The sequence below is a fragment of the Coregonus lavaretus genome (genome assembly GCF_964263955.1).
Source record: "Coregonus lavaretus genome assembly, chromosome: 5".
NCBI classification, from domain to species: Eukaryota; Metazoa; Chordata; class Actinopteri; order Salmoniformes; family Salmonidae; genus Coregonus; species Coregonus lavaretus.
In genome coordinates, this window is record NC_139992.1 from 21017790 (window position 1) to 21042965 (window position 25176).

At 47.1% G+C, this 25176-nt stretch overlaps 2 protein-coding genes across 11 annotated transcripts in view; both read right to left on the minus strand.

Moving 5' to 3' along the window:
- Positions 1-274: 274 nt before the first annotated feature.
- arsh (arylsulfatase H) lies at positions 275-4461 on the minus strand. Of its 3 annotated transcripts, none has more exons than XM_084162205.1 (11): positions 4411-4461; positions 3439-3585; positions 3208-3329; positions 2984-3106; positions 2707-2909; positions 2293-2513; positions 2007-2143; positions 1654-1788; positions 1370-1529; positions 1175-1296; positions 275-1092 (listed from the first exon to the last, which is right to left on the minus strand). In XM_084162205.1, exons 1-11 carry the CDS (start codon positions 4413-4415, stop codon positions 677-679), a joined length of 1791 nt encoding a protein of 596 aa, XP_084018331.1. In that variant the 5' UTR covers positions 4416-4461; the 3' UTR covers positions 275-676. The 3 variants fall into 3 exon arrangements, 2 of the variants coding, with proteins under 2 accessions (XP_084018331.1, XP_084018330.1); XM_084162204.1 differs by lacking the exon at positions 4411-4461 and adding an exon at positions 4101-4362; XR_014613307.1 differs by lacking the exon at positions 4411-4461 and adding an exon at positions 4101-4367 and having other exon boundaries at positions 423-1092; positions 1175-1261.
- A 4854-nt stretch (positions 4462-9315) lies between these two features.
- The window catches only part of LOC311128864 (uncharacterized protein), a 30838-nt gene continuing 14977 nt past the window's right edge, over positions 9316-25176 (minus strand). The window contains exons 4-10 of one of the 8 annotated variants that reach the window (XR_014613232.1): positions 14575-14661; positions 13486-13506; positions 13341-13358; positions 12259-12375; positions 12110-12154; positions 11085-12022; positions 10251-11012 (exon numbers count right to left, since the gene is read on the minus strand). Coding sequence is in view for 2 of the 8 variants with exons in the window: in XM_084161083.1 (XP_084017209.1) it covers positions 11991-12022; positions 12110-12163; positions 12259-12375; positions 13341-13358; positions 13486-13506; positions 14575-14661 (329 nt within the window). In the remaining 6 variants the exon portion in view is untranslated. Of the gene's footprint in view, positions 12023-12109; positions 12164-12258; positions 12376-13340; positions 13359-13485; positions 13507-14574; positions 14662-25176 lie in introns of all 8 variants that reach the window. The other 7 variants (XR_014613233.1, XR_014613234.1, XR_014613235.1 and 4 more) reach the window with 7 other exon arrangements.

Sequence of the window (25176 nt, forward strand, 5' to 3'; positions counted from 1 at the left end):
GGCCTGTAATAGCAAAGTAACTGTGATTCAATGGAGTGTCAGACACTCCAGACTGCTAGGAGCTAATCCAGCACAGTTTCAGGTAAACATAGATGCAGCTGAACTAGATAAAAAACAGGAGACAGCATACATTGTGGTCCTCTGTAGCTCAGCTGGTAGAGCACGGCGCTTGTAACGCCAAGGTAGTGGGTTCGATCCCCAGGACCACCCATACACAAAAAAATGTATGCACGCATGACTGTAAGTCGCTTTGGATAAAAGCGTCTGCTAAATGGCATATTAATTTTTTTATTACATGTACTGCAGCAGAAAGGAATGTTTATTCCAGGGAGGTGGCTCCACCCTGTGGTGAAGAGTAGTAACTGACAGGTGCATGCTGTACAGTCACAAACTTCCAAGAAAAAATAAATAAACAGCTTTTTCAGAATGCTTAGGTTTTAATTGTTTTAAATCAAAATCAATATTGCAAATTACAAGATTGGTCCAGATATCAAAACAACAGATAACTTATCTTTGAGCAAATTATTACCATATTTCATATAGCTATGTACAACTGTCTAGAAGTCATTGAAAAATTATACGGTCTGAAAAATATTATAACAATTAAAAAAGCAGTTGATCCATTCAAAGTTCTTCATATTTCCCTTCACATTTCTCCGCCATCGAGGAGTGTGTGTTAGGCCAGTGTAGACGTAATGTTCTCTGTACAGCCACAGAAGGGGAATGTTCCACAGCAGGGCTGCAGCCATGGACGCCACAGAATCTTCTCCCACGTCAGCTGGTTGGGGACAGGCTCGGACCGGGGAGTGTGTGTGTCTGGTTGTGTGTGTGAGGGATGTGTGTGTGTGAGGGTGGCACTGTGCTGCTCCACGGCCTTGGCAGTCTGCTGTATAACTTCCTGGTAGCGTGGCTCAGTGTCTGGGGTCAGGGGGCGGGACTCCGAGGGGTCGGTGTGAAGGTCAAAGATGATGGGGGGGTTGTGGTGTGTCACATGACTTCCGTGACATAAACAAACCTTGGTGTCATAGCAACCGCCAGCGCCCGGTGGGGAGAAGTTAGGGGTAAAGAAGTGGACCTTATAGACGGACTCACCTGGGGAGACACACACATGTAATGAGATGATGGTGTGTGTTGTAGTGTATAGTAGTGTGTGTATGTGTGTGTGTGTACTCACTCCCAGGTGGGTGCCAGCGTACTGCGTTGAGGTAAACACCACAATAGTGGAACATGAACTCATGCTGCGACCGCTCTGTCCTCCCCTCTAAAACAGGCATCAGATCATAGCCATCTAACAACCTGGAATATCCAGACATGAGGATAGGCAGACACACACAACAAGTACACACACACAACAAGTACACACACGTACCTGTCGCTGTGTGTTGCACTGGCCAGGTGTGTGAGTGTGGGGTAGAGGTCCATGAGACTGGTGGGTGTGTCAAACACTCTGCCTGCTGGTAGCCTGCCAGGCCAACGGAATATACCTGGCACCCTGATACCTCCCTCCCATCCACCCATCGCCTTCCCACCTGTATGAGAGGAGAGGAGACGACAATCAGAATGTTTTTCACGTCCGTTTCCTGTTTTCTGATTGCTCAAATGGCTCTATTTGATTGGTTGTTACCCCTGTACAGGCCTGTGATTGGTCGTTACCTTTGTAGATTCCATTCCAGCCTCCTTTCTGTCCTTGTTCATCTGCGTCTTCAATATGGCCTCCGTGGTCAGAGGTGAAATACATCATTGTGTTGTTGGCCAGACCCAACCTGTCCACTGTCTCAGTCATACGACCTGACAGAAGATCAATCATTAATACATATCAGAAACATAACTCATTCTAATCCAACAGTGTTGATGGCTAGACCCAACCTGTCCACTGCTTGTCATACAACCTGAGAGCATATAAAATCATAGTAAGATCATTAATACACATCGTAAACATAATAAACATTCTAATCTATCAGTGTTATTGGTCAGAGCTATCACACGCACACACACAAACCGCTCACCGATCATATAGTCCACTTCCTCTACGTTGTCTCCATAGAGACCATGGCGACTCTTCCCAGCGAAGCCAGGAGAGGAGAACAGAGGAGTGTGTACGTGGGCCAGAGACAGGAACAGGAGGAACGGCCTGCCAGCATTCCTATCGAACACACACACAAACAAGCTTTGAACTCTCGCCCAATACTGACCCCTAGCCTTTACCCTGAACGTACTAGATAGGTATAGCCAATGTGGGGAAAATCTATAAAAATGTAATGATTGATTGAGTGACTGATTGACTGTTCTGACCTCTCTATGAAGCCCTGGGCCTCTCCCAGTAGTCTTTGTGATAACGTGTCTAGGTCCATGGGCTGCTCCACCACTTCCTGGTTCCTCATGATGATGCAGTTCCAGGTCATCAGGAGTTCAAACGGGACGAACCACACACTGAACGCCAGCAGACACAGACAGGTCACCGCCACGATGACAGACACACTCACCTCAAGCAGACCACACACACGCACACACACCTACAGACAGGGAGAGAGGAGCTAGACAAACCTGCAAAACTATCAAAATATGCCATTAGATGGCCTTGTTTCATAAAACCATGTGAATCATTATCATCAAGGCCAGTTAACTGTTTGAGGCTCTCAGATAGAGATTAAGTATGTAGAACAGACATGACACTGTCATGTGGAAGAGGGAGTCATTGGACCCTACCAGGCTGAGCAGGGCCAGGGACCCCAGCAGTGTTAGTTGCCACAGTCTGTTCTGTAGGTCAGCTAGTACATCCGTCCCCTCCCCTGGTCTACAGTCATTGAACAGGGTGAAAGGCAGGCCGTAGAAGTAGCTGAAGCCGTGTGTGTTGGGGTGGTGGCAGTGGTCCCCTCGACGCTCACAGTTCACACCCAGGTGCCATTTTCCTACAGGTACACATCAGTGTGTTAGTGTGTGTGTGTGTGTGTGTGTGTGTGTGTGGGGGGGGGGGGTGTCTTACCCACTAGTCCGGTGGTGTATCCCTGCTCCTGTAGTCTCTTAGCGAAGGTGGTCTCAGTGGGGGGTAGACCCCCAGAACCTCCCAGAAACAACAACACCTGCACACGCCCTGTACTGCCCAGACCTACACACACATTATAATAGAAAGACACACAAAGACATTCCATTAATGCTTCCAATATTGTCTTTGTACGTGAGTGTGTGCGTGTTACTTGTGTGTGTTACCTGAGCGCAGTGCGTAGCGTCCTGTGTGGAAGGCAGCTCTACTGGGTGTACAGAGAGGAGCGGCAGCTATATGCTGAGTCAACTTCACTCCCTCTGCTGCTAAACGGTCGATATTAGGAGTCCTGAGAGAGAGAGAGAGAGAGAGAGAGAGAGAGAGAGAGAGAGAGAGAGAGAGAAACTCAGACTGCAGTATTTGGGACGGATTGCAGATTGCCTGGTTGCCTCTGTTACCTGATGGAGTCATTGCCGTAACAACCGATGTCCCCAATGCCGAGGTCGTCCACCATCATCAGGACGAAGTTGGGCTTCCTGTCCTCCTCTGACGCTGTGACATCCCTTCCTGTGGCCAGGCACAGCAACAGGGCCAGCAAGCAGAGCCTGGGGGTCAGGGCTTAGAGGTCAGGAGGGAGCAGTTTTACAGAACGTTCACATAGATCGGTAGTATGTATAATGTAGAACTGATGTGATCATCTGTTAGTCAGCTAAATTAATTTTGTTTCTATCTGTAACGGTTCTAAACATTTCACCTCATGGAACACCAGGGGGACAGCCTGATGGAGGGCTAGATCATACCTTAAGAGACAAATGGTGCTCTATAACCTTCCTATTGACATCAATTACCTATCTGTCTGGGGTATGTGTGAAGTCAGCATTAACTTATCTCAGTGATCTACAACATAAGGTATGTTCAGGAGTGTGAAACGGTACAGAACGTTAGTTTTGTGAACAACATATACGATTGTCCTCTTATCTTCCTCTGATCTACACAAGTAGCCGACCGACTGACTGATATCTCCTCATGCTTGTCTCTCCGTAGCTCCACGCAGATAAAGACAAAAAGTAGACTATAGCCTAATATAGTCTGAAAAATAAGTTATTTCAGCAAAACGTACACTTTTTTTCGCGTAAGGAAACAGTCACGCATTAACTTCAGTGTTGTGTAACAGTGCGAGGACTGACTTGCTTTAGAGTTTATGGGTGAACGTCTTAGTTTATGACTGTCCAGAAGGTCAAACCATACAGTAAAAGAACCTGATAGAAACACCGGTTGAACGTTTCGAAACAAAACCAAGCCATACGGTTTATCGAGTTGCATCTACACACTTATAGATCGCTATAGGTTATAACCAATGAAAAGCATTAATGGTGCTTTTAGAAATGATGCGCTCAAGCCATACCGTCTGCCACATCACCAACTCTTACCTCATCCTGAAACACAACAACGCGATTGATTCAAGTTGCGAAAATGTAACACTCTTGTCCAACTCTCCCCCATTTACCGTAGATACATGAGTATGAGCGCTATTACACTACCGGTGTGTTGGTATTAAATGCAAAGCAGTGGGTCTGATGGGGGCAGCTGCTCAGTTGCTTGCAGAACTACAGAATCTAAAGCCTTGTTCACACGGGCAATTTTTTTTGCATATCCTTTTCGAATCTTGCTGTCTGAACAGCCAAAAAGCACATGGAATCGGATATTTCAATACAAAATCTGAATCCTGACCATGCAACGGATAAATCAGGTTTATTATAAGTGGTTTTTAGACTGATATCTGGCATATCTTGTTGCTTGCTTGCTAGCTAACTTGCTTGTTAATTAGTGAATGTGCTTAACATATAACCTAGCTAGCTAGTTGAGGCTTTAAAAGTGTTCTTACACTACACTCTTTGAAAAAAATAAGCTACACTATATATACAAAAGTATGTGGACACCCTTCAAATTAGTGGATTCGGCTATTTCAGCCACACCCGTTGCTGACAGGTGTATAAAATCGAGCACACAGCCATGCAATCTCCATAGTTGGATCTGACTCTCAGATCCACCTCTACGCAGACGACACCATTTTGTATACATCTGGCCCTTCATTGGACACTGTGTTAACAAACCTCCAAACGAGCTTCAATGCCATACAGCACTCCTTCTGTAGCCTCCAACTGCTCTTAAACTAAATGCATGCTCTTCAATCGAACGCTGCTTGCACCCGCCCACCCGACTAGAATCACTACTCTCGGCTGGTCTGATTTAGAATATGTGGGCAACTACAAATACCTAGGTGTCTGGTTAGACCGTAAACTCTCCTTCCAGACTCACATCGAGCATCTCCAATCCAAAGTTAAATCTAGAATCGGCTTCCTATTTCGCAACAAAGACTTCTTCACTCATGCTGCCAAACATGCCCTCGTAAAACTGACTATCCTACCGATCCTTGACTTCGGCGATGTCATTTACAAAATAGCCTCCAACACTCTACTCAGCAAATTGGATGTAGTCTATCACAGTGCCATCCGTTTTGTCACCAAAGCCCCATATACTACCCACCATTGTGACCTGTACGCTCTCGTTGGCTGGCCCTCACTACATATTCGTCGCCAAACCCACTGGCTCCAGGTCATCTATAAATCACTGCTAGGCAAATCTCCACCTTATCTTAGCTCATTGGTCACCATAGCAACACCTAGCTCATTGGTCACCATAGCAACACCCACCCCTAGTATGCACTCCAGCAGGTATATCTCACTGGTCATCCCCAAAGCCAACACCTCCTTTGGCTGCCATTCCTTCCAATTCTCTGCTGCCAATGACTGGAACGAACTGCAAAAATCTCTGAAGCTGGAGACTTATAACTCCCTCACTAACTTTAAGAATCAGTTGTCAGAGCAGTTTACCGATCACTGCACCTGTTCACAGCCCATCTGTAATTAGCCCACCCAACTACCTCATCCCCATATTGTTATTTATTTTGCTCATTTGCACCGCAGTATCTCTATTTGCACATCATCTTCTACACATCTATCATTCCAGTGTTAATACTAAATTGTAATTATTTTGCACTATGGCCTATTTATTGCCTTAGTTCCATAACTTACTACATTTGCACACACTGTATATAGATTTTCTATTGCGTTATTGACTGTACGTTGTGTTTATCCCATATGTAACTCTGTGTTGTTGTTGTTTTTATCGCACTGCTTTGCTTTATCTTGGCCAGGTCGCAGTTGTAAATGAGAACTTGTTCTCAACTGGCTTACCTGGTTAAATAAAGGTGAAATACATGTTTTTTTTAATTGACAAAAATTGGCAGTAGAATGGCCTTACTGAAGAGCTCAGTGACTGTCAACGTGGCACCGTCATAGGATGCCACCTTTCCAACAAGTCAGTTCATCAAATTTCTGCCCTGCTAGAGCTGCCCCGGTCAACTGCAAGTGCTGTTATTGTGAAATGGAAACATCTAGGAGCAACAACGTAAAAATCGTCTGTCCTTGGTTGCAATACTCACTACCGAGTTCCAAACTGCCTCTAGAAGCAACATCAGCACAATAACTGTTCGTAGGGAGCTTCATGAAATGGCTTTCCATGACCGAGCAGCCTCACACAAGCTTAAGATCACCATGCGCAATGCCAAGCGTCGGCTAGAGTGGTGTAAAGCTCACCGCCATTGGACTCTGGAGCAGTGGAAACGTGTTCTCTGGAGTGATGAATCACGCTTTACCATCTGGCAGTCTGATGGACGAATCTGGGTTTGGCAGATGCCAGGAGTAAGCTACCGGCCCGAATGCATAGTGCCAACTGTAAAGTCTGGTGGAGGAGGAACAGTGGTCTGGGGCTGTTTTTCAATTTGTGAATCGGAGGTGCCGGAACAAAAACTGAGCACTAGAAGGGGGTGACCTGGGGAGCTCTGAGGTACCAGAAAATCACCTTTATATTAAAGCATTGCATGCATATCATTACATTTTCATAGTGGTCTAGACTAGAGCAGTAGAGTAGAGGCACTTGCAGATTGATTTTTGTAGCCTAGGGCCCGAAAAAATGTGGCCTTTTATAAACGCATTTCATGCAATTCTATGTAATTTTGACATGACTGGAGACTGTAGCCGAATATTTTGTAATACCTCACCAATGGTTTAAATGTCAGGCTATTTTGACATTGACAAACTGAGAATATGAGATCATTAAAAACGACCTCGTCTTGAATCCATCAATAGCATAGGTTTAGGTGTGTGGAGGAGACACATATTGTACAATATGAGGAGGAAATTATAGTCCTAAAAAAGCTTTCCAGTTTCAATGACTCAACCAATGATGCGCAGCTCACTATCTCTCTCGGTTTAGTTTGTAATAATAATAATAATATGCCATTTAGCAGACGCTTTTATCCAAAGCGACTTACAGTCATGCGTGCATACATTTTTGTGTATGGGTGGTCCCGGGGATCGAACCCACTACCTTGGCGTTACAAGCGCCGTGCTCTACCAGTTGAGCTACAGAGGACCACAAGCGTCGTAAAACAATGTAAAAACAATGCTGTTCACTCAGTAGGCCTATTTGGAAGTTGATACAATATTTTCGTAGCCTACAGAGAGATACGTATTTTTGTTTCAGCAGGAGGCATTTGCCTTCAAACCTGTGCTATCCCATGACTGTATTTGAAATATTGAGAAAGGCCTGTTTTGGCTGCATGCTGTTCACTGACAGATTTACCACGCGTTCCCGACTGTAGGCAATGCCTTGTGACTGGGCTACACACAATCCAAGCTAGGCAAAAACAAAACCTATTGATCATCGGTGGATAAATTATAGGCCTACTCCTGGTGTAGTATTCTGAATTATTTCATTTATTTCTGAACAGATGGCAGTAATTCTATAACTTTGGCAAATGTATTTCAATTTATCAGCGGTGCTGCAGCACCACCAGCACCCTTCCCATGGTTATGATTCTATAAGAAAATGATTACGAACAACTCTGGAGAGATGGTATTTGCAGGCTCATGTCTATCAGAGCAGAGAGAGGGAAAGAGATCATAGAAAGTTAATCTCATTCTGGTTCTGAGAGAGATACAGGCACGCTTCTCTCTCCCACCACTGCAACTGCCAGGAGTTGGTCTCTAGGGTACAATGTTGCGCAAATCATAAATCCGGGCTGGCCCAACCCGAATCAATTCTTAGAATATCTAAGTTTTCACATAGGCTACGTTTTTTTTAGGGTGCAGGAGAATTACAGAGGAGGCAACTCTGATCGCTTTTATTCAAATATCTACATTGAAAATTATGTTTGATGCCACGAGAGGTACCGGATCCTGGCAAATAGGTTCCGGAAAGAAATAGTCCAAAACTGAGAGGTGCTGGATCCTGTTCTGGCAGGATCCGGCTCAAATTAAGCACTGAGTGAAGGGAAATCTTAACGCTACAGCATACAATGACATTCTAGAAGATTCTGTGCTTCCAACTTTGTGGCAACAGTTTGGGGAAGCCCCTTTCCTGTTTCAGCATGACAATGCCCCTGTGCACAAAGAGAGGTCCATACAGAAATGGTTTGTCGAGTTCGGTGTGGAAGAACTTGACTGGCCTGCGCAGAGCTCTGACCTCAACCCCAGCGAATGCCTTTGGGATGAATTGGAACACGGACTGCGAGCCGGGCCTAATTGCCCAACATCAGTGCCCGACCTCACTAATGCTCTTGTGGCTGAATGGAAGCAAGTCCCCGCAGCAATGTTCCAAAATCTAGTGGAAAGCCTTCCCAGAAGAGTGGAGGCTGTTATAGCAGCAAAGGGGGGACCAACTCTATATTAATACCCATGATTTTGGAATGAGATGTTCGACGAACAGGTGTCAACATACTTTTGGTCATGTAGTGTATCTAGAACCTAAAAGGGTTCTTTGGCTGTCCCTATTGAAAACCCCTTTTTGGTTCCAGGTAGAACCCTTTTGGGTTCCATGTAGAACCCTTTCCACAGAGGGTTCTACATGAAACCCAAAATGGTTCTATGTGGAACCAAAAAGGGTTCAGCCAAAGAACCCTTTTGGAACCCTTTTTTCTAAGAGTGTATGATTTTGAACATTCAAAGCAACTGAAAAATGTCAATGGCAGGCATTGTTGTTACCGACCATAGCTTTCTACCCGACTTCTGAGTGATGGAAAGCAGGAATTACAGCCTACACCACTACGCACACATCCGTCATTACTATAACAACTAGCGTAGCAATGTCAGCAATTGACTGCTGTCTGAACACACACAAATCTGATTTTGTCACTTGTAACTTGCTGTTTGGACCGTCAGTATTCCAAAATGCATAAAAATATAAAAATAATGATTTGAGGCCTGCAGTTTGAACAAGGCAAGTGCTTTTAATACCAAATCTATGCCACCATATAAAGATGCCCTCCTTGATTGATAAAATCAAGTGAATCATTATCATCAAGACCAGTGAACTGTTTGGCACTCCTTCACAGAATATGTAGTTTGGCACTCCTTCACAGACAGACACACTTCTTTGTCATGTGGAATAGGGAATCTTGTCAGTTCTACAGCAGACCTTCCTCCAGCACAAAGGTCAATGCCAGGCGCAAAGGATGGATTAGAGTTGAGGATAGGTTAGGATAGTTGACTGCAAATATTTATACGTACAATACACATGAATACATTTGAATAATATATATTAAGATGGCAGTGAGTCTAGCCAACAGCACATTCTGACATTTCAGCTCTAATTCATTCATGTATTGGCCCAATTTAATACAATAGCCTCGATTTTCAATATTTATTACCATCACCTGTCTTGTCCTGAATTACTAAAGTGTATTAGTCTGTCGTGACACCAATTAACATATTTGTTTCTGGGTGCCGTGATCACAAGTTTATTGTCCACTTGACTTACAATCAAATATTCCAAAACACCAATGCCATTGTGCACTTGCTGATCTAATTAGCTGGCAATGGCATATGGATGATATGATGATGATATGCAGCTGTAAGGTGAGAAGTTATTCAGCGCAGGTTCCCACATATACCTGTAGTAACGCACCTGATGCCCCAGGCCTTGCTTTATGTGCCTGTCACTATCAATCACTACAACGTTGTGTGTGTGTGTGTCCGCCCTCTGATGATGAATACCTGACATATCAAGCTGTCCTGGTCATGTCTGATTCATACAGGCAGCTATGCCTCTAAAAGCACTGATCCATATGTTACTTATTGGGTTTGAACCCGGGTTGCCTGCATGCCCCAAGACTTTGACACACCCTTCACACACAACAGACACATGTCACATAGTTCCCCCTTAACAGCTCCTTTATTCCGGTCTCCAACATTATTCACAGAATTAAAAAAGAAAAACAAATAAGTGCTGAAAGATTAAAATCACACAATTCTTAAACACAAGATAAAGACAGATTCATTAAATAGAAGAGCGTAGTACTCTGTATACCAACGTGTATCATCATTACTCAAAACATGAATAGATTGGGAAAGTACTTCACCAAAAGAGGTCTTGTTAAGACAATGATATTCAGAAGAGTTAGTTGGCTAAAGTACACACAAATCATGGGACCAGGCTAATCAGAAAGTGCTTCTCCAGTTTTAGTCTTCGACTGTGAAGTGGAACATTCTTACAGTGCGTTCAGCAGTGAGCATCACCCAGGCTGACTCCTGCCCAGAGCTATACTGCATACAGTCGTATACCCTTTTCAAACTACTGAGCCAAATCAAGCTGTACTGGGCTGGCCTGGTTACGCATCCACCATAGTTGCTGGAGCCTTGTTGGAAAGGACAATATGAAAAGGAAATATGCTAGTCAGCACAGTACTGTTCGGGTCGGCCCTATAGTGTGAAGCAGGCACTGGGTTTTCCAATTCTGATCTTAGAGAGCTGCTGGGTGTGCAGGCTTTTGTTCAGACCTACGTTAACAGCACAGTACACCCAGTAGCTCTCCAGGACAAACGTTATAGACCCCTGACAGTCTCCATGGGGATGTGTGTGAAGAATGTGACAGTCCTGCCTAAGTCTAAAGCTATGTCCAAAATGGCACCCTATTACTTTTATAGCAGGGCTCCAAAAGTATTCCACTATAGAGGGAATAGGGTACCATTTCAGACTGGCACTAGTAGTGAGATAGAATCGTGATAAGGCTTGCAAGGTGAACCATCTAATGTAAGGCACTTACAGAGCAGAACAGCATTATATTGTAATACAGACTATTTGAACAGAGCTCTTTGACCTGCATTGTTGTCACTCGGAGCATAAGAATTTCACTGTACCCTGCGATTACATCTGCGACCCTGTGCATGGGACTAATAAACTCTGATTTGATTTGATAAATGTTCACATACTTTGTTGCATTTTAGACAACCCGCCGGTAAAGGTCTCCAAGCCCCCCGAATACCAAGCAAACACACAACAGGGCGACATCTTCTGTCCTCTTACCAGCTCTCACACAGCTTCCTCTAACCAGATTTCACAGTGAACAACACTACTAGTCAGGTGGTCCAGTCTGTTGCTGCTTTAGCCAACTCCTCTCTGAGTTCCTTAATTGTCACACAAAACGTGTATGGCTTGACAATAATAGAAGAGTTTGCTACCTTCATTATGGGACCAGGCTAAAAGATTGGGCTACAGCATATTCAACATGGGACCAGGCTAAATCATTGCAAAGAACCCAACAACAAACAAAGGTAACATTTCAAATAGAGTAGCCATTTTATCCAAAATAATCTAGGAACTAATAATCATGAGCTGTGCCTATACACATTGTTTATGTTAGATCCATAAAAATTGTGCTGCCTTCTCATAGACAACATAGAATGAGGTTCTACTGATTGGTCTCACACTCTAATGTGGTGCTGAAGGTTCATAATCCCACACAACTATCTCACAGTTTTACAGCTATATCAGTTTAAGGCCTAAAGATTGAGATTAATCTGTGTTTGAGTGTGTGCGCGTGTGTGTGTGCGTGTGTTATGGGACTCTGCCGCTGGTCCTGGTTATTTTCCAGTAGAATCTCAGATGATCTAGGATGAATTAGTCAGCAAGTTGCTGAGAACTGCAACCAGAAAAGGACAGGCTGGATTAACCACAGACAAACACAACACCGGCAGACTAGTGGGTGATTTATTAAGACATTACGTACCCTGGGGATCCGACTGGGTCACAGCCTCCTCCTTAGGGGCACTCTCTACGTCCCCTGACGGAGAGACAGGGAATTACTCTCTCTCTCTCTCTCTCTGTGAATATAGCTACATTAGCAGGCTGTACATTATGTAGTTGATGGTATCTCACCTCCACTGTTCTTGAAACAGAGCTTCTTCTTCTGATAGGCGAAGTATCCGGTGGCAGCTCCAACGATCGCCACGCCGATAGCACACAGAATGCCCACAACCGAGCCAGAGCTAGCCGCTATAGAGACAACAGTACACTGGTTATAACACTGCCTTTAATGCATGGTTCTATTAGGTGGTTTTGTACAGTATTTTCACAGCAGATATGCAATACTGTATTTCGTAACAAGTAGTGCAGTGTGATGCTGTTTCATTCATTCACACATAAAGAAAAGTTTGTTCATCAAATGTAATCCTTCTACAGCCCCCCCCCATTAAAAAAAAATAATAATAACAAATAAATAAATAAAATTTAAAGTGGTTATTCCACTGGCTATAGGGTGAATGCACCAATTTGTAAGTCGCTCTGGATAAGAGCGTCTGCTAAATGACGTAAATGTAAATGTAATGTAATGTATTTATTCATTAGATTGATTTATTTATTTTCATGTTATGTTTGATGTGAAGGGGAGCAACAAAAACTGCACTGTAGTGTAATTCAGAGAAGTTTATCATGTGATGTCATGTGTGTATAGATCTACATGGCTTGTGTCTGTGTATAGATGTACATAGTTGAATTATTAAGCGGGAAAACAGCTTCTCTGTCCTATTGGACTATTAATACTAGGGGTCATATAGAGCCTGGAGCTGTATCTGTCATCACTCTGTAATACACACAGAGACGGAGGACAGCGAAAGAGAGGGAGACATAGGGAGCGAAAGAGCGACAGAGAGGGAGAGAGAGAGAGAGAGAGAGAGAGAGAGAGAGAGACAGAGAGGAACGTGCTAAGTAGTGTCTCAGAGGACACCGTGTCCCTGCGATGAGCAGAGTTGACACACACGCACACACACACCTACACACATGCATGCAGACACACACACACACATCCAAACACACACACATACATGGTGGAAATGGAATGTGGGGGAGAGAACCCTCTGAGACAAGAAGGGACAGGTAAGACACACACATTGCACAGTATTGACACATCCAGAACACACTCAAGGGGAGAAAAAGACAGAGAGGGAGGGAGCAGGACTTACCTTGCGCTTCCGCTGCGCCTGTTCAGAAGAGAATAGAAAGAAACACACAATTATTTACATAACACACACACAACTAAAACACACCCACACTAACACACCCACGATTATTCACATAATATATCATTAAGGGAAGCAAGGCTCTTACCGTCTGCTTCTGCGGTATGGGCTGGAAAGAGGGGGGGGGGGGGGGGGGGGAGAGAGTGTTATTCAAACCCAGTCTGTGATGTAGTTGATGCCCTGAGGCTATTACTGCTATAGAGTTTCTGCTCTAACCAGTTCGGAGAGGACCAGATCTACATGCAAACACACACACACGCACATTCACACACATACTTAACTAACATTTATATTTGCATATGGATCATAGTGAATGTGAGCCATTCATGACTGGAGCTCTCTGTAAGCTGCAGTACATGAAGGCTCCAGGGCCACTCTGTCTTTGGTTCTTATACAAGTTGGAGCATGATAAACCACCTGCATGTGACTCATTCATTACTGTATATTAGTCACTTTATTGTTCGTAGAACACAATGAGCCCTGAGCTTTTAATATATTTTAATAGAGACTCCATATGTAGCTGCACATCAGAGTGTATTCAACAGGACACAGCATAATGATGTAGGAATGTTCACACTGAGTAGATCAAGTTCAAGTTTCAGTTAACAGCCTCTGTAGCTCAGCTGGTAGAGCACGGCGCTTGTAACGCCAAGGTAGTGGGTTCGATCCCTGGGACCACCCATACACAAAATTGTATGCACGCATGACTGGAAGTCGCTTTGGATAAAAGCGTCTGCTAAATGGCATATTATTATATTATTTGTCTGGTTCCATACTGTGCATTAGCCAGCTCTTCTAGCCTGGCAGGTTCCATACTGTGCATTAGCCAGCTCTTTTAGCCTGCCTGGTTCCATACTGTGCTTTAGCCAGCTCTTCTAGCCTGCCTGGTTCCATACTGTGCTTTAGCCAGCTCTTTTAGCCTGCCTGGTTCCATACTGTGCTTTAGCCAGCTCTTCTAGCCTGCCTGGTTCCATACTGTGCTTTAGCCAGCTCTTCTAGCCTGCCTGGTTCCATACTGTGCTTTAGCCAGCTCTTCTAGCCTGCCTGGTTCCATACTGTGCTTTAGCCAGCTCTTCTAGCCTGCCTGGTTCCATACTGTGCTTTAGCCAGCTCTTTTAGCCTGGCTGGTTGCATATTGTATGTGTTGTAGCCACGACCACCAGTATAAGATACTAACCAAGTGAGCCCCCTCTGCGGCTCTTCCCTCCCGTGGGTGTCTCCTCCTTTGTGGGCTCGCTCTCCGCTTGTGCTTCAGGCTCGGCTTCTGTAAAAGAAAGGAGGGAGGAGAGGTGAGACAGGTGTTGTCAGGGAGGAGGCAGGAGAGGTGAGACAGGTGTTGTCAGGGAGGAGGGAGGAGAGGTGAGACAGGTGTTGTCAGGGATGAGGGAAGAGAGGTGAGACAGGTGTTGTCAGGGAGGAGGGAGGAGAGGTGAGACAGATGTTGTCAGGGAGGAGGGAGGAGAGGTGAGACAGGTGTTGTCAGGGCGGAGGGAGGAGAGGTGAGACAGGTGTTGTCAGGGTGGAGGGAGGAGAGGTGAGACAGGTGTTGTCAGGGAGGAGGGAGGAGAGGTGAGACAGGTGTTGTCAGGGAGGAGGCAGGAGAGGTGAGACAGGTGTTGTCAGGGAGGAGGGAGGAGAGGTGAGACAGGTGTTGTCTGGGAGAAGGGAGGAGAGGTGAGACAGGTGTTGTCAGGGAGGAGGGAGGAGAGGTGAGACAGGTGTTGTCAGGGAGGAGGGAGGAGAGGCACCTTAGTGATGGCATAGAAACACACGGCGATATTCAGATAAAGAACCATATTATTTTTTTGATTGTCTTAACGATGGAGGATTGGTTGATTTCCAGTTTTTAAGTACATGTTTTTTCAAGACAATTGACAAAAAGAGTATCAGCCAACCCATCAGGTATCTCACTGCCTGCTCATATGATTTTCTAACTCCGCCGATAACTTTTGGACTTTATAGCATTCCCAGAAGGCATTGATTATTGAGTTATTGTTAGTTTTACACTTTATACATGACTCTGTCGTTGTGCTGTAGAATTTGTGAGTTATGTATCTTGTATAATAAATTCTATACATTAGTTTATACTGGATTAAGCGTACATTTTCTTTACCTGTAATTTCGTTAGTTATGTTCCAACATTCCCTCCATCTTGTGCCAATATCAGTACTTTTTAAGTCTTGGTTCCAATAGTTTAAGATGTTGTCAGTTGGATAGGCTCTCTGCAAGGTTTTGTATATCTTACCTATCATATGAATATAATTTTCTGACTCAAATAGGATTCCCTCAAGATTGCTCTGATGTCCAAAAGATTTCAAATAGAAATTCCGTAACATTAAACTTTTAGGTTGCAAAATTGCTTTTTAATTCTGTCATGGAAATAAAAGTATTTCCTATTATCAAGTCATTTACGATTTCTATGCCTTTAGTTTTCCATGCGGACCAATTTATCGGTGCATTCTGAAAAGCTATCCAAGGATTGTTCCATAGGGTTGTGTTTTTTGGGCATTATTGTCACGATCGTTGACTGATGAAGAGACGGACCAAGACGCAGCGTGATAAGCGTACATTCTTTATTTAGTACACACACGAACCAAAACAACAAACGAAACGATACGTGAAGTCCTAGGTTATACACAAAACCTTACGGAACAAGATCCCACAAAGACTAGTGCAAAACAGGCTGCCTAAGTATGGTCCCCAATCAGAGACAACGAGCTACAGCTCCAGTGTTTTGGAGAGGTTTTTCGCACATGTTAGTGCGCCGTTTGTTTGACGCCTGTGTGCGCCGTGATTTCGCCTTCGGGCTTATTGTGCTTATTTTCTATGTGAATATTGCACTAAAGTCTTTTGGACTGAGCTTCTGCGTCCTGCGCTTGATTCATGCACCACACCCACCTTCAGCACCCCTTGACAGAATCACACACCAGAATGGAATCAGCAGGATCTGCAGTTACGCCTGAGTCGCTCGAGGAGCATGTCCGCGGCCAAGATGACCAGATACGACAACTGGGGACCGCTCTACAGGACGTCATCAACACCTTGCACCGATGGGAGGCCAGCAGGGTACCCACACCTCCACCTACCCTGCCAACCCCATCGGCCGGTCCACCAGTCCCAGGTCCGGAACCCAGGGGGATTCGGCTCTCGCTCCCGAGGGCGTATGACGGAACAGCTGCCGGGTGTCAGGGGTTCCTCCTGCAGGTAGAGCTCTACCTGGCCACTGTACACCCGGTGCCCTCGGGACACGAGAGCGTTTCCGCCCTCATCTCCTGTCTCACGGGCAAGGCGTTGGAGTGGGCTAACGCCGAGTGGAGGAAGATGGACGCCAACACCATCTCCTATGCCGAGTTCTCCCGTCGCTTCAAGGCCGTGTTCGACCATCCACCTGAGGGCAAAGCGGCGGGGGAGCGTCTAGTCCACTTGAGACAGGGGAGGAGGAGCGCACAGGCGTTTGCTCTAGAGTTCCGGACTCTAGCGGCGGACGCAGGGTGGAATGAACGGGCCCTCATTGACCATTTTCGATGTAGCCTACGGGAGGACGTTCAACGTGAGTTGGCCTGCAGGGATACCCATCTTATCTTCGACCAGTTGGTCGATATGTCCATCCGTCTGGACACCCTGCTGGCCACCCGTGGACGTCCCGAGGGGGGTCCGTCCATTCCGCCCTCCGGCACCTCCGAGCCGAGCCCTATGGAGCTCGGGGGTGCCGGCGCTAGAGAAAGGAGGAGGAGGAGCCCGAGGGGGCCTGTCTCCTGCACCAAGTGCGGTCGTGGAGGGCACACTGCGGCCAGGTGCTGGGGAGGGTTCTCCGGGGGAGAAGACAACAGGCCACGCACTGGGGGGGACTCCCAGGTGAGTAGACGTCCCACTTACCCAGAGCTTTCTGTTGCGCACTTTTGTATACCTGTTTGTTTTCCACAGGTTGCACCTCATTCCCAGCATAAGGCGCTAGTAGATTCAGGCGCAGCTGGGAATTTTGTTGATCAGAAGTTTTGTTTAGATTTAGGGATCCCTCTCCTACCTGTTGACAAACCTTTTCCCGTTCATGCCTTAGATAGCCGCCCGTTGGGGTCGGGGTTGATTAGGGAGATCACAGCGCCACTTAGGATGTGTGCGCAGGGGGGTCATGAAGAGACTATACAGCTGTATCTGATCGACTCTCCTGCGTACCCATGGTGCTGGGAATTCCCTGGTTAAGCACCCATAACCCTGCTATTTCGTGGCAACAGAGGGCTCTCGATGGGTGGTCTGCTCAGTGCGAGGGGCGATGTCTGGGTGTTTCCGTGGGGGCGACTTCGGTGGAAAGTCCAAACCAAGTGCCCGCACTGCACATTCCGCCTGAATATGGGGATTTAGCTCTCGTGTTTAGCAAAACTAGGGCGACGCAGTTGCCTCATCATAGACAGGGGGATTGTGCGATTGATCTCCAGGCAGGAGCAGCGCTCCCACGGAGCCATGTGTATCCTTTGTCTCAAGAGGAGAGAAAAGCTATGGAGACTTACATAGCCGAATCTTTGAGACAGGGATACATTCGGCCCTCCACTTCTCCCGCCTCCTCGAGCTTCTTTTTTGTGAAAAAGAAAGATGGAGGGTTGCGCCCGTGCATTGATTACCGTGGTCTCAATCAGATTACTGTGAAATACAGTTATCCACTCCCTCTGATTGCGACCATGACGGAGTCATTGCAAGGAGCGCGGTTTTTCACAAAACTGGATCTCAGGAGCGCGTATAACTTGGTGCGCATTAGGGAGAGCGACGAATGGAAGACAGCGTTTAGTACCACGTCAGGTCATTTCGAGTATCTTGTCATGCCATATGGGTTGATGAATGCTCCATCAGTCTTCCAATCCTTCGTAGATGACATTTTCCGGGATATGCAGGGACAAGGGGTGGTCGTGTACATTGATGATATTCTGGTGTACTCGTCTACCCGAGCCGAGCATGTAACCCTGGTGCGTCGTGTATTGAGGAGGCTGTTGGAGCACGACCTATATGTCAAGGCAGAGAAATGTCTGTTTTTCCAGGAGTCGGTCTCCTTTTTGGGTTATCGGTTGTCCGCGTCAGGGGTGAGAATGGAGGTGGATCGTGTGTCCGCTGTGCGTAATTGGCAAACCCCAACCACTGTAAAAGAGGTGCAGCAGTTCTTGGGCTTTGCGAATTACTACCGGAGGTTTATCCGGGGTTTTGGACAGGTGGCAGCTCCCATCATGTCCCTTCTGAAAGGGGGTCCGGTGCGCCTGCAGTGGTCAGCTGATGCGGACAGGGCCTTTGGGAGACTGAAGGACCTGTTTACGTCGGCTCCGGTGCTGGCGCATCCGGATCCCGCATTACCCTTTCAGGTTGAGGTGGACGCGTCTGAGGCCGGTATAGGGGCCGTTCTCTCTCAACGGTCCGGCTCGCCACCTAAACTCCACCCCTGTGCTTTTTACTCAAAAAAGCTCAGCCCGGCGGAGCGTAACTATGACGTTGGGGACAGGGAGCTGTTAGCTGTAGTTCAAGCCCTTAAGGTGTGGAGGCATTGGCTTGAGGGGGCTCAACACCCTTTCCTCATTTTGACTGACCATCGGAACCTGGAGTACATCCGGGCAGCGAGGAGACTGAACCCTCGCCAGGCTCGATGGAGTATGTTTCTCACCAGGTTCGTATTTAAAATCACGTACATCCCTGGGTCCCAGAATGGTAAGGCAGATGCACTGTCCCGGCGGTATGACACGGAGGAGAGATCCGTTGAGCCTACTCCCATACTACCGGAGTCTTGCCTTGTGGCACCGGTGGTGTGGGAGGTCGATGCCGAAATCGAGCGAGCGTTGCGTACCGACCCCAGCCCTCCACAGTGTCCTGAGGGTCGGAAGTACGTTCCGCTCGAGATTCGGGATCGACTCATTTACTGGGCTCACACGTCACCCTCCTCTGGACATCCGGGTATTGGCCGGACAGTGCATTGCCTTAGCACTAAATACTGGTGGCCTACTTTGGCTAGGGATGTGAGGGTTTATGTCTCCTCCTGCTCGGTGTGCGCCCAGTGTAAGGCGCCCCGACATCTGCCCAGGGGTAAGTTACAACCCCTGCCCGTTCCACAACGACCATGGTCCCACCTCTCGGTGGATTTTGTGACAGACCTTCCCCTCTCTCAGGGGAATACCACCATCCTGGTCGTTGTGGACCGGTTCTCTAAGGCCTGTCGTCTTCTCCCTATGTCGGGTCTTCCTACTGCCCTACAGACCGCTGAGGCCCTATTTACCCACGTCTTCCGGCATTACGGGGTACCCGAGGATATAGTGTCTGATCGAGGCCCCCAGTTTACCTCCCGTGTTTGGAGAGCGTTCATGGAGCGTTTGGGGGTCTCGGTTAGCCTTACCTCAGGGTACCACCCGGAGAGTAACGGGCAGGTAGAACGTGTCAACCAGGATGTGGGTAGGTTTCTGAGGTCGTATTGCCAGGACCGGCCTGAGGAGTGGGCACGGTACATTCCCTGGGCCGAGATGGCCCAGAACTCTCTCCGCCACTCCTCTACCAACCTAACCCCCTTCCAATGTGTGTTAGGTTACCAGCCGGTTCTGGCACCGTGGCAGCAGAGCCAGATCGAGGCCCCTGCGGTGGATGATTGGATGAGGCGCGCGGAAGAGACGTGGAACGCTGCCCACGTCCACCTGCAGCGGGCCGTCCTTCGTCACAAGGCGAGCGCCGATCTCCACCGCAGTGAGGGGCCGGTGTACGCACCCGGAGATCGAGTCTGGCTCTCTACCAGAAACCTACCCCTCCGCCTGCCCTGCCGGAAGCTGGGTTGGCGGTTTGTGGGGCCCTTTAAAGTCCTGAGAAGATTGAACGAGGTGTGTTATAGGTTACATCTACCTGTTGAGTATAAGAATATTAACCCCTCGTTCCATGTGTCTCTTCTCAGGCCGGTGGTAGCTGGTCCACTCCAGGACAATGAGATGGGAGAGAATCCTCCGCCCCCACTGGACATCGAGGGGGCTCCGGCGTACACCGTTCGGTCCATCTTGGACTCCAGACGCCGGATGGGGGGTCTCCAGTATCTCGTGGAGTGGGAGGGGTACGGCCCGGAGGAGCGGTGCTGGGTGCCGCGGAGGGACATCCTAGACCCATCTCTCCTGTCGGAGCTCCACCGGGACCATCCCGCGCGCCCTGCTCCGCGTCCTCCTGGTCGTCTCCGAGGCCGGGGTCGGCGCACGGCTGGAGCCGCGCGTCAAGGGGGGTGGGGTACTGTCACGGTTTCAGCCGAGGCTGCTCCTCCTCCTGGTTCGGGCAGGCTTCGGCGGTCGTCGTCCCCGGAGTACTAGCTACCACCGATCTATGTTTCATGTTCGTTTGGTTTTGTCTTTATGTTGTACACCTGTGTCTTGTTAGTCCTCGTTAGTGTCCTATTTAGTTCTCGTTGGTTGTGTTTGTCTTTGTGTGTGATTGCTCTTCTGTTTTCGTGTTGGAGCTACGTACTTCCCTCCAGTGTTTTGGAGAGGTTTTTCGCACATGTTAGTGCGCCGTTTGTTTGACGCCTGTGTGCGCCGTGATTTCGCCTTCGGGCTTATTGTGCTTATTTTCTACGTGAATATTGCACTAAAGTCTTTTGGACTGAGCTTCTGCGTCCTGCGCTTGATTCATGCACCACACCCACCTTCAGCACCCCTTGACAGTGACAATTATAGTGGTTCTTGTAGAATCCGTTTAATTTTCTTCCATACAGTTACAGTGAGGGAAAATATATTTGATCTGCTGATTTTGTACGTTTGCCCACTGACAAAGAAATGATCAGTCTATAATTTTAATGGTAGGTTTATTTGAACAGTGAGAGACAGAATAACAACAAAAAAATCCAGAAAAACGCATGTCAAAAATGTTATAAATTGATTTGCATTTTAATGAAGGAAATAAGTATTTGACCCCCTCTCAATCAGAAAGATTTCTGGCTCCCAGGTGTCTTTTATACAGGTAACGAGCTGAGATTAGCTTGTTACCTGTATAAAAGACACCTGTCCACAGAAGCAATCAATCAATCAGATTCCAAACTCTCCACCATGGCCAAGACCAAAGAGCTCTCCAAGGATGTTAGCGACAAGATTGTAGACCTACACAAGGCTGGAAAGTGCTACAAGACCATCGCCAAGCAGCTTGGTGAGAAGGTGACAACAGTTGGTGGGATTATTCGCAAATGGAAGAAACACTAAATAACTGCCAATCTCCCTCGGCCTAGGGCTCCATGCAAGATCCCACCTGGTGGAGTTGCAATGATCATGAGAACGGTGAGGAATCAGCCCAGAACTACACGGGAGGATCTTGTCAATGATCTCAAGGCAGCTGGGACCATAGTCACCAAGAAAACAATTGGTAACACACTACGCCATGAAGGACTGAAATCCTGCAGCACCTGCAAGGTCCCCCTGCTCAAGAAAGTACATATACAGGCCCGTCTGAAGTTTGCCAATGAACATCTGAATGATTCAGAGGAGAACTGGGTGAAAGTGTTGTGGTCAGATGAGACCGAAATTGAGCTCTTTGGCATCAACTCAACTCGCCGTGTTTGGAGGAGGAAGAATGCTGCCTATGACCCCAAGAACACCATCCCTACCGTCAAACATGGAAGTGGAAACATTATGCTTTGGGGGTGTTTTTCTGCTAAGGGGACAGGACAACTTCACCGAATCAAAGGGACGATGGACGGGGCCATGTACCGTCAAATCTTGGGTGAGAATCTCCTTCCCTCAGCCAGGGCATTGAAAATTGGTTGTGGATGGGTATTCCAGCATGACAATGACCCAAAACACACGGCCATGGCAACAAAGGAGTGGCTCAAGAAGAAGAAGAAGCACATTAAGGTCCTGGAGTGGCCTAGCCAGTCTCCAGACCTTAATCCCATAGAAAATCTGTGGAGGGAGCTGAAGGTTCGAGTTGCCAAACGTCAGCCTCGAAACCTTAATGACTTGGAGAAAATCTGCAAAGAGGAGTGGAACAAAATCCCTCCTGAGATGTGTACTTTTTCAATGTAGAGCCCCCAGTCCTGCTCAACCTGTCATGTTTTGCAGAGGGGTCAAATACTTATTTCCCTCATTAAAATGCAAATCAATTTATAAAAATTTTGACATTCGTTTTTCTGGATTTTTGTTGTTATTATTCTGTATCTCACTGTTCAGATAAACCTACCATTAAAATGATAGACTGATCATGTCTTTGTCAGTGGGCAAACGTACAAAATCAGCCAGGGATCAAATACTTTTTTCCCTCACTCTATAGTGCTCTTAACTATGAAGTTGTTAATGTTCTTAGCTTTATCCTTTGAAAATAGACACGTGAAAATATTATGGGGGTTAGTATGCGCATCTTCAATATGTACGCATTGTTCGTCTTTAGTGCATTTAACAATATGTTTCAAGTACAAGCCCTGGGTGGTGAGTTGATACAATTCCAAGTCTAGGAGGTTAAAACCACCGTCTGACTTAGGAAGATGTAAAACGTCCCTTTTTATTCTATGTGTTTTATTTGCCCACATAAAGTGTGAGGACAGACGCTGGGAGACGAGAAGCAGGTACAGGGAGTGAATATTTAATATAAAAAGACATGAAACAAAACACGGACAGCGTCTGGACAGGGGAAACATAACAACATTAATGCTGACACGGGGATCACAACTGAGGAACAGACAGATATAGGGGAGGTAATTAAACAGTGATGAAGTCCAGGTGAGTCCAATGAAGTGCAGATGTGCGTAATGATGGTGACAGGTGTGCGTAAGGATGGGCAGCCTGGCGCCCTCGAGCGCCTGGGAGGTGGAGCGGGAGCAGGCGTGACAGTACCCCCCCCCCCCTCCAGGGACACCTGGGCGAGCCTGATGGGCTGGTCGGGGCACGGGAGCCTGACGAGCCGGCCGAGGTGCGGGAACCTGTCGAGCCTGATGGGCCAGCCATGGCATGGGAGCCTCATGAGCCGGCCGAGGCAGGGGAACCTGTCGAGCCTGATGGGCCAGCCAAGGCATGGGAGCCTCATGAGCCAGCCGAGGCAGGGGAACCTGTCGAGCATGACGGGCCAGCCGAGGTATGGGAGCCTCACGAGCCGGCCGAGGCGCAGGAACCTGTCAAGCCTGACGGACCGGCCGAGGCGTGGGAGACTGATGAGCCAGCTGAGGCGTGGAAGCCTGACGAGCCGGCTGAGGCATGGAATCCTGATGAGCTGGCTGAGGTGTGGGAGCTTGACAAGCCGGCTGAGGTGTGGAAGTCTGACGAGCCGGCTGAGGTGTGGAAGTCTGACGAGCCGGCTGAGGTGTGGAAGTCTGACGAGCCGGCTGAGGCGTGGGGGCCTTCCTCAAACTGTTGCCACTAAATTGGAAGCAAAGAATCGTCTAGAATGTCATTGTATGCTGTAGCTGCTCGAGAGTCCAATGGCGGCGAGCTTTACACCACTCCAGCAGACGCTTGGCATGGTGTATGGTAATATTAGGCTTGTGTGCGGCTGCTCGGCCATGGAAACACATTTCATGAAGCTCCCAACAAACAGTTATTGCGTTTATGTTGCTTCCAGAGGCAGTTTGGAACTCTGTAGTGAGTGTTGCAACCGAGGACAGACGATTTTTACACAGCAATCCTGTTCTGTGAGCTTGTGTGGCCTACCACTTTGCGGCTGAGCCGTTGTTGCTCCTAGACGCTTCCACTTCACAATAACAGCACTTACAGTTGAACGGGGCAGCTCTAGCAGGGCAGAAATTTGACGAACTGACTTGTTGGAAAGGTGGCATCCTATGACGGTGCCACGTTGAAAGACACGGAGCTCTTCAGTAAGACCATTCTACTGCCAATGTTTGTCTATGGAGATTGCATGTCTGTGTGCTCGATTTTATACACCTGTCAGCAATGGGTGTGGCTGAAATAGCCGAATCCACTAATTTGAAGGGGTGTCCACATACTTTTGTATATAGTGTAACTTCGATTAATAAACTATTTTGAGGGTGAAGTGGTAGTGGCTATGTTGTTGCTTCTGGGATTCAAGAGGGACAAACAACAATAACTGCCAGGGTACGATATAGCGATCCTAGCACACCCACATCGAACCACACCCCAAGACACAAATCACATTTTTCTTAATGAGCAGCAGCAAACCTAGGAGCAAGCCCAGGCAAAAACGGTGAGTTCAGCCGCCCTTTAAAGGCTATGTTCCCATGTTCGACTGCATTTCAGCGTTTACTGTGAATGCAGTCTCTGTGAACATGGGGATGGCTGAGCTCATATTGTGTTGGCTCAATCGTAAATTACCTTTAAATGTCAAGTGCGCTATAAAGTGGATCTTCCACGGTCCGGATTGAATCTAGGCATTAAACACACATTTCATGATAAAGTGTGATTTTACTAATAATACCATTTTAGGTGCAGTCTAACAAGCCATAACCTTACACTGTAAGAACATGACTAACACATAAAGCCGTACTTATGTCTCTGGTATTACCTGAGGCTGTAATGAGATGTATGAAACAGATTATAATGTACCGACTAAAATAAATAATAAGACATGAACATGATGTTTAAATTAAACAAGTTGAGACACTTCCAACACAGTCTCACTCATTACTACACAGGCCATATAGATGATCTCACTCCTAACAAACCTGTCAGCAACTACAGAGAGGGGGAGAGGTGTGTGGGTGTGAGTGTGTACGCCAGCGTGTGTTTTGAAGCAGAAAACTAATATCAATTCATTTGAATTTACACCGTTAGAGGATAGTGAATTGAGGCCTACACACTGGCAGAATCACAGTATCAATGTATTTGGATATACA